The following is a 17,832-nucleotide window of genomic DNA, read 5'->3' as shown; positions in this document are numbered from 1 at the left end:
ATAACCTTACTCTCTGAAGTGGTAGCTTGGTCGAGCAGTACGGCAGTACCAGAGGACAGTGTAAAGCATTTGTTGTACACACTCAGTCAGCAAATGGTTTCACACACTCAATAACTGAACTCTAGGCCAATGGTTTATATATAAAAAAATATATGCTTGTTTTATTTTAGAACCAACACTTGGAGTTAAAATATACTTTCTCAACAGTAGATGTTTCATATAAATACTTTTGCAATATGCAATAGATTTTAGTAAACAGTTACAAGAGTTTGCAGTAGGCAACTCTATTTTTAAACACAACAATACATTGAGCTCAATGGTAAATTCAAGTTATTTGCAACAGATTACTTTTTAGATTACTTTTGGAATTCCAGGACTGGATCCTAGATTCAGTCCTGGGTCAGTTCTCAGAATCAAGTGATGAAAGTCGACTTTAGTACTGTAATGATTTTTAACTAATATTTAGCTATTTTAAAAGTTGACACTTAGAAAATATTTCAGAGAAAACAATCAATGATTCCCTATGGAAGAAAATGCAGGGTACAGGTACAGTACGTTCTCGTTACTTTTGTAATCCAGTACCGGGTGCCTAGACTCAGTACTGGGACCTTTATCCAAAACAGGTAAGCAATTACGTTTTCAGATATTATACGATTTTTGAAGAATATTTCAAGATTGCAGAAATCGACACTTTGAAGAAATTTCACAGAAAAACAGTCAATGGTTTCCTATGGAAGAAAATTGAGTTAAGGGTAAGTACAGTTGTAGAGATTTTTCAGAGTCAGTGCTGGGCACCAAGATCCAGCACTGGGAGTTCACCTAGGAACAGGTGAGTAAATTCGTTTTTGTCACTCGGCTGATTTGTGGTGAATATTTGAAGATTTGAAAAGTCCACACTTAGAAGAAATTTCAGGAAAAAGCCAGTCAATGTTACCCTATGAGGAAAATAGAGTTTGCGGTTTAAAGGTAAGTACTCGACTGGCAGAGTTGAGGTTCTGGGCACAGACTCAGGGGTCTCCCAGGGTCAGGTAGGTTCAGTTGGTTCACCCTCAGCGGCTCTAGGGCGGCCGGGTGCAGAGAGAGTTAGGCCCAATGTTATCCTATGAGGGATAGGGGGGCCTTGTTTGGTGGATGCTGACTGGCAAGCCACACGGCTGTGGGAGCTGGGCTCCTGGTCACTTACTCAGGGCAAGTGGGTAAGTAGGAAGGAATAGAGTTTTCACTGCCAGGGCCACTCGGGCGGCTGGGTGCAGAGTGCTTTTGAGCCTTCGGGCGCTCAATGGATGTCAATGGGAAATCTCCGGTTAGGGAAAAGACTGCAAGCTCGGGGACGAGGACTCTTCAGGTGCCACCACCACTTCGAGAGGTAAGTTGGGTAGTTGGAGGATAGGTAGGTACCCCGGGGTTGGACACAGGAGGCCGTGGGGTGCCGCGTGGAGTGGTGCCTTTAGGTGTCAGGAAATCTTACCCCCAGTTGATCGCGGTTGGGGGGGCACCTGGTTCTGAGGCTGCAGGCTTCTTCAGGAATGTCGAGGGAGGTCCTTGGGTGCCGGACTCGCCGTGGGGTCGTTCTCAGGGTCTTTGTTCACTCCGGCACTGGCCAGGCTCGGCTGGTGCAGAGTGTGCTGGGATTGCGGTTCCGGGCTGCTGCCAGGGGTTAGAGATAGGTTTCGAGTAGAGCCTCTACTCATGGGAGTCCCAGGGGCTTAGAGCCAAAAGGTAGCCAGGTCCTCCGGGGTTGGTGAGGTTGCTGGCCACGAGAGATGCCGCGCTGGAGCAGGAGCAGGTTCGAGGGTCGACAGGCCGGTAGGGCTGGGGCCAAAGCAGTTAGTGTCTTCCTCTTTTTAGCAGCTGCAGGGCAGGTCTTTGTTCTTCTTGTTCTTCTTGTAGTTTCGAATCTGGAATCTGGGGAAGGAAGGTTCAGGGTGCCCCTAAATACTAGATTTAGGGGCGTTACAGGTAGGTGAAGGGCAGGGGCCAATGGGTCCCTGTCCTGGGGTGGGTACACCCCCTATCCTGCCTCTCTCCTGTGAGAGGGGGGCAGGAGCCTAGTCCTGATTGGGCAGGGCTTCCCATCTTCAAGATGGTCGAGAGCCCGGAGATGTGCTTCACCTCGCCTCCCCCACCTGAGGGTTGGGGTTGGCAGGCTGGCACATCCCCTGTCCTTATTTAGGGTTTCCGGACAAGCTTCCCGCCAGAGTGGGGGGTTGCAGTGGTCTGGGGAAGCTCACAGAGGCGGAATGCCTTTGAAGCTTCCCCCTGCCCATCCTGGGGGAGGAGATTTAGCACCTCGCCCAGGATGTGCATTGTTGCAGACCCAGGAGAGCAGGGGCTCTCCTACCCAGGGGTCCAGCAACATGTCTGCTGTGTGGCAGCCTAGGCAGCCTCAGAACAGACGTGGATTGTAGGTTTAGGTTTCAGGGGGCCTCTCTAAGATGCCCTCTGTTGTGCTTTGTACATTAAATCACACACTGGCATCAGTGTGGATTTAATGTGCTGAGCAGTTTGATACCAAACTTCTCAGTCTTCAGTGCTGCCATTATGGTGCTGTGGAGTTCGTGTTTGACAAGCTCCCAGCACCATATACTCTTAGCTGGCAGCACTGCACTTACAGGACCCAGGAAGGGACCTGAGTACTCTAGGGGCACAGGGCTCCTGCCTCCGTGTCCACACCACTGGCATAGGGCACCCAGCTAGAGGGGTGGCTGATGTATGCCAGGGCAGTGTAGGTTGTGGGCATGGCACACAGGGATGTGTGCCATGTCGACTCTGTTTTGTCTTGTATCCAGACACTCAGCCTGCAAGAGCAGTGTGTGTGTGTCAGGGTACAGGGCCTCTAAGGGTGGCACAATGAGTGTTGCAGCCCTTAGAGGCCTTCCCTGGTCACAAGGCCCTGGGTACTTAGGGTACCGTTTACCAGAGGCTGACATGTGGCCAGGGTTTGCCAATTTGGGTTTTGGCTGTTAGGCAGTTTTTAGGGAAGGAACACAGGCCCTGGGCACCTGATTGGCAGGAGCCCAGGGCACAACAAGGAAAAGTGCATCAGCTATTTAGGCAAAAAAAAGGGGGGTGTTACTGCAACAGAAACCCACTTTCTTACACAAGCCTCCCCCAGCCCAAAGGCCAGGAGACTTCTGCCAATGCTGGGGGAGTCTACCTAGTCTTTCAGGCGAGGAAGAGTTGGGGAAGTGGTTTGAAAGTTGCAGGGCCTACTCTGCCTTATATCCTTCTGTCCAGGCTAAACCAAGTAGGTCGCACACTGCTCGTCATACCAGCAAATAGCCCCATAGAACTCTGGATAATGTAGTAGCAACGGAGAGTACGCCTATGCCACGAGTATGTCACTATAATGCCATCCCTGGACACGTGTTTCGAGGTAATTGCCTCTCGTCAGCAGGGAGCAGGTAGGTATGTGGGGTGCCAAGTAAACTGCCAAAATATTAAAGGTAAAATACCTCTCACGGCGCGCAGGTGCGGAACCAAGGCTCGTCAGCCCAAATTGCTCGAGGGAGCTTAAATACATAAACCAAGTAGGTCGCACACTGCTCGTCATACCAGCAAATAGCCCCATAGAACTCTGGATAATGTAGTAGCAACGGAGAGTACGCCTATCCAGAGTGCGGCCAATCGGGTTTTTATCCTTCTGTCCAGGCTAGTCCCTTTGGGGAGCTGGCATGTCTTATCAGTTTCAGGACCTAACTCCCAAGGCTCCTCTCTTTGACTTTTAGTGTCCTTGTCCCACCTTTTTATTTTGGGTTTAGAGGTGCAGGCCTCTGTAATTTCTAACTTAGCCAGGGCTAGGCCCAGCTTACCCACAGAGGTTACCCACAGCTTGAGCAACCCCACCATGACCAATAAGGTCAGGGGGCCTGACTAGCTATTTGGCAGGGGGTTAGGCCACCATGCCAAGGATAGGACTGCCATGAAGGCTAACACCCAGCAGAGGCTGCTGACAGCTGTCAGTGCCCAGAACCACACCTTTAGCTCCTGACTGGTAAGTGAGGAAGCTATTTCATAGGTCTCCTTGGGTCCTGGCTGTTGGTCTGTTGGAGGATGTGGGGTCACTACTCTTTGTAGGGAACACCCCTTCTCCACCCTTCGTTCTGCCATCTGAGGAGCCACTAACTCAGGCTGGACAGTTACCTGACTAGTCAGGTCTTGTTGTTGGTTAGAGGGGGGCTGTACCAGTGCCATGGTTGGAGTTTTCCCTCACTGGGATAAAATCTCCCTGGCTCTCTGGAACTGTGGCTAACAGTTGCCCACCTTTCCTACCCTGTTTCTTCTCACTCTTTTGGGACTCAGCTGCACTGACTGCAGGTTGAGCCCCCACAGGTTCTTTGGGCGAGGCCTGGCATTGGGCCAGCACCTCTCTTTGGCTCAGTTCCACATCTAAGTGGTCATTTCCCAAGAGACAATCAAGGGGGAGATTTTTACTGACTATCACTTTTCTCCATCTAAGGGACCCAGCTGTGGCTAGGGGCACTATAGCCGCAGGCCTAAGAGTGACTCCCCCTGGGGCAGTCCTTACCCTTCTTGTTTCCCCTGGGACATACTGGTGTTGGAATACCAACCTGTCATGTACCACAGTGTGACTGGCACAGGTATCTCTCAGGGCAGTGGCTGGGATTCCATTCACCAGTAGGTGGTGGAAGTGTCTACTCCCCTCTGGGATCTCCAGCTTGCTTCTTGGGCCCATTCCCCAGTTGAAAGCTAGGAGGTCTTCCTCATCTGAGGACCCTCCCTCCCAAGCTATACTGGCAACCCCTGGGGCTACACTAGTCACCCCTGGAGCTGTACTAGGGATCTTGTTTTTAGGACAGCTAGAGTCCTGGGTGTGGTGTCCAGACTTCTGACAGTTGAAACACCATATTCTGTTAGGATCCCAATTCTTACCTTGGTACCCTGGTTTAGTGTGTGAGGTGTCTTTGGGCCCACCCTCCTGGTCAGGGTTTTGGGGGGCTACCTGGGACTCCTTACTTTTACCCACAAGGGGTTCACTCTCTTTCTTCTGGGGAGGCTTTGGGAACCCTTTGTTTTGGTCACTCCCAGTGGACGTCCTAGTCACCCTAGTCTTGACCCAGTGGTCTGCCTTTTTTCCCAATTCTTGGGGAGAAATTAGACCTAAGTCTACCAAATGCTGATGCAACTTTTCATTGGTGCAGTTACTTAATATATGTCCCTTCATGAATAAATTGTACAATCCAGTAAAATCCTGCACACCATGTCCAGCTAACCAACCATCCAGTGTCTTTACTGAGAAGTCTACAAAGTCAATCCAGGACTGGGTCTGGGTTTTGTGAGCCCCCCTGAATCTAATTCTATACTCCTCAGTAGTGAATCCAAATCCCTCAATCAGAGCCTTCCTCGTGAGGTCATAGGATCCTGCCTCTGGCCCAGAGAGGGTCAGAAGCCTGTCTCTGCAGTTACCAGAGAACAGTTCCCACAGGAGTGCCCCCCAGAGAGGTTTCTTTACTCTTCTTATTTCACAAGCCCTCTCAAAGGCTGTGAACCATTTGGTGAAGTCATCACCTTCCTCAAACTTGGGGACAATCCCTTTGGGGATTTTAGGTTCAGAAGTTTCCTCCCTATCCTTGTTTTTATTATTGCTGCCACCATTGATGGGTGCTAAACTCATCTCTCTCCTTTCTTTTTCTAGAGCCAGGAACCTGGACTCTAGCTCTATTCTTTTGGCCAGCCTTGCTAAAAGGCTGTCCTCTTCACTGGTGGTTCCCCCAGTGATCTCTCTGGTACCAGAGTCACCTGTGTGATCTCTATGTCCCCAGATGCTAATTCTTGGATTGAAGGGTATGGGTGCCCTCTCCTCCCTAGGGAATAGTATGGGGTGGTTATTATCCACCTCCTCTTCTTCCCTTTCCTCATCTGACTGGCCATCACCATGTTCAGATGGGTGGTCCTTAGCATACTCAGCCAAGAGCTCCTGGAGCCCTAGTTTGGTTGGATGCAGGCCCATTGGTATATTTTTGAGTTTGCATAGGGACCTCAATTCCTTGAAAGACAAGTGTAAGTAAGGTGTGAGGTCGAGCTCCTCCACCAGGTCCATGTTATTATTTTCACTAATAGCTGGGTTTGTTTGAGTCATTCTAACCTGACAGTTCTAATCCTCTACCCTGACTATAGTGACTTTTATTTTTCTAAAATTCTAATGGGTCTTAAGCAAGGCCCTAGCAAGACTTTTAGTAATTTTGGAAAAGACCAATCAGAATTCTAAAGGCAATTTTTAAGAATTCTGTTGTGTGATCAGATGGTAACCAAGTAGTCCAGCAAATGCAAGTTTGTATCCCACCGCCGATCCACCAATGTGAGAAAGTGGCTCTGTATATACTGTTCCTTAATAGGTACAGGGTGTACAGAGTCCACAGTCCCCCAGGGTTTGACAGAGGTTAAAGTTAGGTATAACCTTACTCTCTGAAGTGGTAGCTTGGTCGAGCAGTAAGGCAGTACCAGAGGACAGTGTAAAGCATTTGTTGTACACACTCAGTCAGCAAATGGTTTCACACACTCAATAACTGAACTCTAGGCCAATGGTTTATATATAAAAAATATATGCTTGTTTTATTTTAGAACCAACACTTGGAGTTAAAATATACTTTCTCAACAGTAGATGTTTCATATAAATACTTTTGCAATATGCAATAGATTTTAGTAAACAGTTACAAGAGGTTGCAGTAGGCAACTCTATTTTTAAACACAACAATACATTGAGCTCAATGGTAAATTCAAGTTATTTGCAACAGATTACTTTTTAGATTACTTTTGGAATTCCAGGACTGGATCCTAGATTCAGTCCCGGGTCAGTTCTCAGAATCAAGTGATGAAAGTCGACTTTAGTACTGTAATGATTTTTAACTAATATTTAGCTATTTTAAAAGTTGACACTTAGAAAATATTTCAGAGAAAACAATTAATGATTCCCTATGGAAGAAAATGCAGGGTACAGGTACAGTACGTTCTCGTTACTTTTGTAATCCAGTACTGGGTGCCTAGACTCAGTACTGGGACCTTTATCCAAAACAGGTAAGCAATTACGTTTTCAGATATTATACGATTTTTGAAGAATATTTAAAGATTGCAGAAATCGACACTTGGAAGAAATTTCACAGAAAAACAGTCAATGGTTTCCTATGGAAGAAAATTGAGTTACGGGTAAGTACAGTTGTAGAGATTTTTCAGAGTCAGTGCTGGGCACCAAGATCCAGCACTGGGAGTTCACCTAGGAACAGGAGAGTAAATTTGTTTTTGTCACTCGGCTGATTTTTGGTGAATATTTGAAGATTTGAAAAGTCCACACTTAGAAGAAATTTCAGGAAAAAGCCAGTCAATGTTACCCTACGGGGAAAATAGAGTTTGCGGTTTAAGGTTAAGTACTCGACTGGCAGAGTTGAGGTTCTGGGCACAGACTCGGGGGTCTCAAGGTTAAGTACTCGACTGGCAGAGTTGAGGTTCTGGGCACAGACTCGGGGGTCTCCCAGGGTCAGGTAGGTACAGTTGGTTCACCCTTAGCGGCTCTAGTGCGGCCGGGTGCAGAGAGAGTTAAGCCCAATGTTATCCTATGAGGGATAGGGGGGCCTTGTTTGGTGGCTGCTGACTGGCAAGCCATGCCGCTGTGGGAGCTGGGCTCCTGGTCACTTACTCAGGGCATGTGGGGAAGTAGGAAGGAATAGAGTTTTCTCTGCCAGGGCCACTCGGGCGGCTGGGTGCAGAGTGCTTTTGAGCCTTCAGACGCTCAATGGATGTCAATGGGAAATCTCCGGTTAGGAAAAAGACTGCAAGCTCGGCAACGAGGACTCTTCAGGTGCCACCACCACTTCGAGAGGTAAGTTGGGTAGTTGGAGGATAGGTAGGTACCCCGGGATTGGACACAGGGGGCCGTGGGGCGCCGCGTGCAGGGGTGCCTTTAGGCGTCGGGAAATCTTACCCTCAGTTGATCGCGGTTGGGGGGCACCTGGTTCTGAGGCTGCAGGCTTCTTCAGGAATGTCGAGGGAGGTCCTTGGGTGCCGGACTCGGGGTCACAGTTGCCGTGGGGTCGTCCTCAGGGTCTTTGTTCACTCCGGCACTGGCCAGGCTCGGCTGGTGCAGAGTGTGCTGGGTTCGCGGTTCCGGGCTGCTGCCAGGGGTTAGAGATAGGTTTCGAGTAGAGCCTCTACTCATGGGAGTCCCAGGGGCTTAGAGCCAAAAGGTAGCCAGGTCCTCCAGGGTTGGTGAGGTTGCTGGCCACGAGAGATGCTGAGCAGGAGCAGGTTCGAGGGTCGACAGGCCGGTAGTGCTGGGGCCAAAGCAGTTAGTGTCTTCCTCTTTTTAGCAGCTGCAGGGCAGGTCTTTGTTCTTCTTGCTCTTCTTGTAGTTTCGAATCTGGAATCTGAGGAAGGAAGGTTCAGGGTGCCCCTTAATACTAGATTTGGGGGCGTTACAGGTAGGTGAAGGGCAGGGGCCAATGGGTCCCTGTCCTGGGGTGGGTACACCCCCTATCCTGCCTCTCCTTGTGGGAGGGGGGCAGGAGCCTAGTCCTCATTGGGCAGGGCTTCCCATCTTCAAGATGGCGAGAGCCCGGAGATGTGCTTCACCTCGCCTCCCCCACCTGAGGGGTGGGGTTGGCAGGCTGGCACATCCCCGGTCCTTATTTGGGGTTTCCGGCCAAGCTTTCCGCCAGAGTGGGGGGTTGCAGTGGCCTGGGGAAGCTCACAGAGGCGGAATGCCTTTGAAGCTTCCCCCTTCCCATCCTGGGGGAGGAGATTTAGCACCTCGCCCAGGATGTGCATTGTTGCAGACCCAGGAGAGCAGGGGCTCTCCTACCCAGGGGTCCAGCAACATGTCTGCTGTGTGGCAGCCTAGGCAGCCTCAGAACAGACGTGGATTGTAGGTTTAGGTTTCAGGGGGCCTCTCTAAGATGCCCTCTGTTGTGCTTTGTACATTAAATCACACACTGGCATCAGTGTGGATTTAATGTGCTGAGCAGTTTGATACCAAACTTCTCAGTCTTCAGTGCTGCCATTATGGTGCTGTGGAGTTCGTGTTTGACAAGCTCCCAGCACCATATACTCTTAGGTGGCAGCACTGCACTTACAGGACCCAGGAATGGACCTGGGTACTGTAGGGGCACAGGGCTCCTGCCTCCGTGTCCACACCACTGGCATAGGGCACCCAGCTAGAGGGGTGGCTGATGTATGCCAGGGCAGTGTAGGTTGTGGGCATGGCACACAGGGATGTGTGCCATGTCGACTCTCTGTTTTGTCTTGTATCCAGACACTCAGCCTGCAAGAGCAGTGTGTGTGTGTCAGGGTACAGGGCCTCTAAGGGTGGCACAATGAGTGTTGCAGCCCTTAGAGGCCTTCCCTGGTCACAAGGCCCTGGGTACTTAGGGTACCATTTACCAGGGGCTGACATGTGGCCAGGGTTTGCCAATTTGGGTTTTGGCTGTTAGGCAGTTTTTAGGGAAGGAACACAGGCCCTGGGCACCTGATTGGCAGGAGCCCAGGGCACAACAAGGAAAAGTGCATCAGCTATTTAGGCAAAAAAAAGGGGGGTGTTACTGCAACAGAAACCCACTTTCTTACACAAGCCTCCCCCAGCCCAAAGGCCAGGAGACTTCTGCCAATGCTGGGGGAGTCTACCTAGTCTTTCAGGCGAGGGAGAGTTGGGGAAGTGGTTTGAAAGTTGCAGGGCCTACTCTGCCTTATATCCTTCTGTCCAGGCTAGTCCCTTTGGGGAGCTGGCATGTCTTATCAGTTTCAGGACCAGACTCCCAAGGCTCCTCTCCTTGACTTTTAGTGTCCTTGTCCCACCTTTTTATTTTGGGTTTAGAGGTGCAGGCCTCTGTAATTTCTAACTTAGCCAGGGCTAGGCCCAGCTTACCCACAGAGGTTACCCACAGCTTGAGCAACCCCACCATGACCAATAAGGTCAGGGGGCCTGACTAGCTATTTGGCAGGGGGTTAGGCCACCATGCCAAGGATAGGGCTGCCATGAAGGCTAACACTCAGCAGAGGCTGCTGACAGCTGTCAGTACCCAGAACCACACCTTTAGCTCCTGACTGGTAAGTAAGGAAGCTATTTCATAGGTCTCCTTGGGTCCTGGCTGTTGGTCTGTTGGAGGATGTGGGGTCACTAAAGGGGGGGGGGGGGTTACTGCAACAGAAACCCACTTTCCGACATCTGTGCTTTGTCTGAGGCTTCTCCACAATACTGCCTAATTCCAGAACCGGTTCTGTGACCTAGAGTGACACACCAAGCGTGCCCCCAGAACCAAAATAAAACTACTGTCCATGCCTTGGATTGATCACATAAATCGGTGGTGACAGTGTACTGAGTTAAATTACTAGATGTGACCGGACCTTTTTCTGTGCCACAGAGGAATGTGTATACTAATGAACCCACTTGTGTTCCACTTTAGTGTTACTCCTAAACTCTTGTGCTGATATATCGCGTGTGTACAGAGTGCGTGCGTGCAGGGTGAATGTGTAGCACATGCAATGTAGCCAGATGCTGTGTACGGTTTGACTTTTGATTTCCGGGGTCAAGGAGTTTAGTTTTGGATGGCCCGTGGTTAAGCATGGTACAAAATGGTGGATGGCGGATACATCTTCTCCACACAGTGCAATTGTACTTCCTGTATTCCTGTGGCTCGAGCTGGGGACCCAGGCAAGGCCGGAGACTGGGGAATCCTTATGAATTCAGTGAGTTCATTTTAGCAAGGGTCTGCTTATTAGTTCATCCTGAGCCCTGCCATTTTGTGGTTTGGTGGTGGGGTCAGCGGTTTTCTGTTGTTCAAGAGAGGAAGTTTCTAGGCAGGACTTGCCATTTGTCATTCCCTGATTGCTGCTTCAGGAAGGCTGATGACCGCCTGGCACAGACATCCCGCAATTCATTGGGCCCTTGTTTTGCATACCCCTGCTTGCAACTAACATCATTGCTACCTACTGTGAAAACCATCACTTGGTACAAAGGCTCTGTGCACCACAGCAAGAAAATGACATTTGATTAAAAAAAAACAGCCCAAAGGGTTCCAGGACCATGGACAGTCGATCCACATGCCTATCAGTCTACAGTATTTGCAAACTCCTACCATTACCATGGACAGAAGAAATACGCCCTTTCATTTGCAGTGGCTCTTCCTTTCTCCTATATCTCCACCAACTCACCATTGAGAATTTAAGCAATGGACGAAATCTCTTCTTTTCATGTCATCTTGGCCAGAAGTTCAGCAAAGCTAAGATCTTCCTCTTGTCTTTCCAGGATCAGATGTAAGTGATCCCCTTATACACCCTCACCACCAACACCTTGTTTGTTTTTGGTTTATGGATAATCAAGTTGCTATCAAACTTCCTAGCTTCAGATGCTTTCAGTTTGACTTGGAAAAGAAAATTTTCCAAATTAGGAACCTTTTGTTCACTGGTACTGCTTCTGATTCTGTAATAGTGCCCTCAGAAGGGACGCACTCATTTCCTCCTCCTTCAGTGCCACCGCCATACAGTTGGAGGAAGTGTCTTGGTTCTGAGGGTTACATAGTCTGTGAAATATAAGCAATATTGATGGAGGCTGCCAGCTTGTTTGCCCTCCTCGGGTCTGAAGGAGCCTAGCCGTAATACGACAAAAGATTATATGCACATGTGTTTCTAATGCACCCTTACAAATGAAAATGAGTTTTGCGCTTCATCAGTCGCTAACACAGGGTACTCTGGGAATTTATACATTTTTTAGGAGAGAACTCATCTAGGGACAAGCGGATCCTGCAGGGCCACAGCTTTTGCAGGTTTATGGCACTTGGTGAACATCTCTTGCAGGCCAGGAAGTTCAAGGGAATGGAATAACCTTCACCAAGTCGGTGAAGGCTGCTTTTGTGTGATTCCTCATGTGGGGTACTCAACCAGTAGGATCTGTGTGTATGCCGCGCTCTTTAACATCATTGCATTGTTAGGGGAAGGGATTAAAAAGCCAATGTAACCTAAAACTGGAAAATCACAAGGGCCTGTGTTTTGACACCATCTTCACATCAGTTTGATGCCCTAAACAGGAGTGTTTCCCTCATGCTTCTGTCTTTGTGTCTATACCAAACATAAGGCAGATATGTCAGGAAACTGATTCCAAACAGTGGAGATTTTGGTCTTAGACCTGTGCCTTAGAATTGGAGACTTTGAATCTGTGCCACAGCAATAAAACCAAGAAAAGCTCTGCTAACGAGTGTTACACATGGCGTGAAAATAATTGATCCTGGTATCACTTCCTGTGATTTTTTTCAAAGATTACAATTGTTTGCTTGTTTCTAGGTGGTAGTGATGGAGGGTACAAACAGCACAGGTCGGAAACTGGTGGCCTCCAAATTATACGAGGTAAGACAACAGAAAATGCTGTAATTAGTTCAGCTGCACAATCTCTTATCTGTGCATATCCTTAAATCTTACCCTGGCCATATAATTTACTCTAGCCCTTCCTCCTATCCCATCCCTCAACCTAACCCTATTTAACATGTTCAACATAAACATTGTAAAATAAAACAGCAGGATTATATATTTGTAATGCAGCTTTTATGTACACAAATTTATTACCACTGCATTTTAATTGCAATCTGATTAAACTGTTGATATTGTCTGGATTTCCATGAGCAGCTTCGCCTTTTCTAGATTCCAGCTTGATGTACAATACTTATTGGTTTTGCATGCTGATGATACACAGAGGATGAGAATGTAGGCTAACACACGGAAGTTAGTCAATATATGGAAGAAAAAGAATTCCCAGCCCTCAAAGTCTTGTGACAGCTTTGCCCTCAAGCTTGTCTAGAGCCCCTACTAGCATAAACCTCTGCAAGAGAGGTAGAAGCCTTACTAACAAACACGTCAATCCAGATGCTGTGGATGAACCCAGTGTTTGGCACTCCTTGCGAAGCCTCCAGCTAATAACCAAAAACTCAGTGCTTTTCATTTCCTTCCATTAACAAGGGCCCCTATGGAAGTTAAAAAAACACACTGCATTGCTTGTCACTGAAGAAAATAGCCTAACCAAGACAAATGGGTGGCCAGCATTTCACAGGACAGACAATAGCCTAGGTTTATTCAGAAGGCCCCATGACATTTTCCACCTGTGAGTGTAATTAATCCTCTTAACTTGGACCAGCTGGTTCAGGAGGTGAGCACTGCTAGAAAGGTGAGGTCTAGAGAAAATTGAAACTACATTTATTTCTGCTACTTTATTCTGAGAAACATTGGCCCATTCATTCCTACTCGAGGCATAAAAACAGCGAGCAAATGAGTGAGAAGGCAACGTTGATCCTAGGCGTTCAGCAACAAGGATTGGGTACTAGCAGTACACCTAGAAGATCCATATTTCTATGTAGCCAATTATGGGGGAAGCGCAGGGCAATCTAGTTACCCGTGAGACCTACGAGTAGAGAATTTCTAGATGACCTGCAGTCTGCACTATATTTGTTCTCTAACACACGGCAGTGGTAGGGCTAACCTCAGGAGAAGGAAGGTAAAAGACTCCCTTTATTTGTACAACTGACTCCTAATAGAAGAATCACAACAACAATTTTGAAAAGACTCTGAAATTGACCTTGTGTCCCAGATAAATGCCAACACCCCACCTTGATAGAGAATCCAATACTCGGTTGCTGTTTTAGCCACAAGGATCCACAATCATTGTTGTTCAAAGTACAGGATCTTTTATGTACATCAGAAATGCCTTTAGCGCCACACAGATCTTCACATCACTGCAGTTGCTATCTAATCTCTTCTGCGCTCACTGATGACCTGCATATTCAGTGCTTCTTTCGTGTAGCTAGCCAAGATACATCTTCCGCAATACCTAGACTAGTGATGGGAGAACAGAAAGATGGCCTGGTAAAGCCAAGGACAGTGAGAGGCATAAAACAGATATTGAAATTCGCATTTGTGAATATGAATGAAGATTGGGTGATGGTGAAGATACTTTTAGTCCTAGTTATCCACCAAGGATATCTTCCTTAAAATTCATATATTACCCCCAGACCCACCTCTAACACAGGGGAATGGATATGAAAATAGCAATTAAGATCCTTTTTTCTGTCTTTACCATCAAAATGAACTGATAACCTGCAATGGGCTCTGCAGATGGAGCATTCCCTGTTTCTTTCTGTGACGGTACTGAATGACTTTCGAAGAAGACTGCCGCCTATCTCATGTGTTTTTTCTCTTAAAAGTGAGAATTAAAAAAGGTTGTGAAGTCCAGTTGCTTGCTTAAGTTTAGTTTTAAATTATAATCAAAATTACCTGCAAACAAAAAAATTACATGGTTACTTTTGGAAAGACATCTCTTTTACAAAAAATAAAGCTGGAAAGAGGTGTCTGAAAAAAGTGTTCCTGGATCCAGAAATTAGATGGAGATATTCTGTGAATACATTTAATATGGTAATCCATGGGTGAGATCTAGGGTTGCAAGCACGTAACCTTACCATATTCACCTTAGTCGCTGTAATTTGGGTGGTTTCGATGAGGGAAATGGTCTACGAAACAAAAACTATTGCTTTGCCTATGTGCATGTTACTGCTATTTGTTTTTATGGTGAAATGCTGGGAGTTCTGGGCCTGGTGACATGCAATGCTTCAAGTAAGTGATTCTATGAGAGATACTAGAGCTTGGGGAGTAGAGTTACAGATAAACAACTGATTTCTTCTCTGTATACCATAATGTGCAGTTGCAGGCAGGGGTTTATCCAGGTTATATGATACAGTTGCAAACAACAAGACGACAAATCTCTGCGGCTCAGTCTCCTTCTATGATACTAAGGATGTCTCATCAGTGCACCATGTTTATGCTGCAACCCTTTGGAAAACCGTTTGAGGTTTCACTGATGTGACAACCATGTCCACTGATGCACCATGCCAGGCCTTTGACTTCACCTTCTCCACCCCCATCAGCCTTTCAGTGACATGCTGTCACAAAACGTCTCAATTCCTGGCATTCCTGTCCGCCTTAGAAGCTGAGTTAACCCTTCTGGCATGGGCGACAGTTCCACCCTACACTAGCCCAAAGTACTTTCCACAGTGTGCATGCATTTTGAATTACACCTACTTTTCGTTTATTAAATCGCATGTGTTTTCTTTCTCAACAGGGTGTGCCGCTTTCTTTCTACGAGCCTACGGAACCCTTTCAAGGCAAGTATTAAGAACCTAAGGCTGCCCTGGTGCAGCTCATTGTGTTTAATGCTAATGAGTATTGCTTTTCTGACTTGCAAGTTCGAATATTAAGAAATCCGGCTTTCCTTTATAGTTCCTTCCTAATGCCAGTTGGGCCGGAAGCAGAGTGTTCTGATGTTTGCCCCTTAGTCAGAAGTATATTATAATACATGGTATTCTGCAATCCCTGTATAAACTCCTCTCTCTAATTTATTTATAATAGGCGACTAGTGGCACACCCATTCGACGATTATAAAGGAAACACCTCAGAGCTCAACTGTAATAGGTTATTATAGTGGAGTTCTGACGTCACAACGCCTGCTGCCTGAGCCAGCAGCCATGGTGAAAGGCAGGGCAGGTCGGATAGGGAGCAGCTTTTTAAAGCGAGGAAAATTAAACTTTGCTTTTTTTTTTCTCCTGCACAGCTGTTGCAAAATCTTTTGTAATTTGAAAAAAAAAGGGTAAAAGGGGCTTACAACCTGCCGAATAATTACCTTTGCTTATCATTCGTTGATTCCAGCACTGCGCTAATTTACCTGCTTCTGATTGGTCAGCATGTCGTCAGCTTTAACTGTCCAGGCTTCCTACACTGCTTTGCCTGTCCATGCTGTGGTGTGGAGATTGGCCCAAGTACAGCTTCCGGCTAGTGGCCTTCCACTGGCTGCGGACTCTGAAGGCGCTTTTTAGGTCTCGCCTATGTAGTGCACAAGCGCTGCTTTGGAGTGACCTCTTGGAATCACTTCGGATTTTTTGGGAAACTCGTGCATGTTTTGCACTGTTTCCAATGAGCACTCATGCATGTACGGCGTTTACATTGCGGGAGCAAGCAGCGCCGCCATCTGTTTGCAAATGGCGCCGCTGCTCGCTCCCGCAAGGAGAACGCTGTACATGGACTGAGCCTCCCGCCAAATACTGTTCTTCCTCGTTTTTCAGTGCCATGCTCTTCATATGGTGATGGTATGACCTCTGATGTGAGCAACACCTTTGCGTCCTGCTTTCCCGGGGGTGCTGTACATGCCCTCCCGCGTTGACCCCCGTGCCATGCATTCGCTGGTGTCTAGCGCCTAAATGCCCTTACTCTTTACTGCTGCTTTCTTGAGAGAACTTGGAGAGGCGTCGGCAAGCAAAATCCTGACTCTGCCCTCTCCCCTCCTTAGCAGTAGCGCTCTTGGGCTGGAGACTGCAAAGGTTATGAACTTGTCAGTCGTCTGCGGAGAAGCGAGCGCTTGTCTGTGCTCTCGCCCGCCCCTCCAAAGCCCGCACATGCCCCGTGTGGCAGCCGGCCTAGGATCTTGACGGCACCATGGGTATGGCGGCGGCTGCAGACCAGCCTGCCTCCTCACACGGCAGCTTGTCTCTGCTTTCGCCTCGCTCCTTGAAAACGCTCGTCTCCGCCCTCCTCCAGGGCACACAAGCCTGGCTGTGCAGCCGAGGGACAGAGCTGGCCTGCCCGGATTAGCCAAGTTCACAGCTTGTTGTCCACACGTGAAGGCGGCCGGCTCAAAACAAGCCTCTGCCGACCTCGGGCGCGGCGCTCCTCTGCGTTTTCACTTTTTTTTTTTTTTTTTAAAGTGCAACAGATTTGCACATGCTGTTGGCCACTTCGGGCTAAAAGGTATTTTTGGGCTGAAAGAAATTTCCAGTTCCCGGAATCATTCACTTATTAATTTGCTCTTGAATGATGTCAGCAGGGCCAACATTATTTTAACAAGCATTGGAATAGCCAATAGGTCTCGCCTATGGAACTTTATAATTGTGTTTAGCCATGCAACAGTTGGTGTTGTTGCACCAAGGATGTTGTGCTACATAACTAAATGCTTATAAGGTCCCAAAAGCGAGACCTATTGGCAATGCCAATGCTTGTTTCTCATTTCTTATCAAGCACTCCATTCGAGTGCATCTGCCGGCAGTCTTCTCCCCTGCCCGACTTGTTAAACCACCACCCGCTGTTGTTTTTAATGAACACCCCCCTCCACTGCTTTTAACCCATCACGGCCTTTTCCCTTCTCTCTGTTCTTTACCAGTTTATCGTCTCTAAGCAAATAAAGAACAGCAGCTATAATTGCTCAGTTTATTGGTACTCATTGTATCCACACTGGCTGGTTGTAAGGTGGAGCCGTCGCTCCAGGTTTTCAAAATCATAACCTGCAGGTTACCGTTGATGTCTGTACCCTGTGTTTAATACACAGAGGATGCTTCTTTGGACTGGATATTTTGACTGAGAGGTAAGCACACACAACACTTAAATCGTAAATCTGCCTGTGTGTCTTGCACCGCTGATAAGTAACACCTCTCACTTGTGTGCGCCCTTGATGAAAGCTCCCACCACATTCACTACATGTAGTGAGGTAAAGAGATGCATCTGCCAATTATGAGCCCCATTTTATCTCTTCTCACCCAGTGTTCTGTGAATGCCTTCTTTTAAACGTGTTTCTCTCCTCGCTAATGCACACAGGTTAACATGTATTTGTATAGATGTGGCATACATTAGTAGGCTATCATAGCAAATGGATGTGCTCTTGACAGCTGGCCGCAGTTCTACCACCTCAAGAATCTAAAAGTACCTTTAGTGCCACCGCATGGCTACCTGTGGAGTCTGCTAGGAGTTTGGAGCCAGTCCCTGATAAAGAAATATTGAAAGCGCACGACATCTTGATTTCAGGACTGG

The 17,832-nt window shown here is 47.7% G+C and overlaps 1 protein-coding gene across 1 annotated transcript in view; it reads left to right on the top strand.

Moving 5' to 3' along the window:
* The window catches only part of POLA2 (DNA polymerase alpha 2, accessory subunit), a 284,968-nt gene that overhangs the window by 92,440 nt on the left and 174,696 nt on the right, over positions 1-17,832 (top strand). Inside the window, exons 9-10 of the mRNA XM_085625754.1 lie at positions 12,283-12,345; positions 15,101-15,143. Of these exons, the coding sequence (XP_085481880.1) occupies positions 12,283-12,345; positions 15,101-15,143 (106 nt within the window). The remainder of the gene's footprint in view (positions 1-12,282; positions 12,346-15,100; positions 15,144-17,832) is intronic.

Source organism: Triturus cristatus, chromosome 9 (genome assembly GCF_964204655.1).
Source record: "Triturus cristatus chromosome 9, aTriCri1.1, whole genome shotgun sequence".
NCBI lineage: Eukaryota > Metazoa > Chordata > Amphibia > Caudata > Salamandridae > Triturus > Triturus cristatus.
This window is presented reverse-complemented; position numbering and strand designations above follow the sequence as displayed.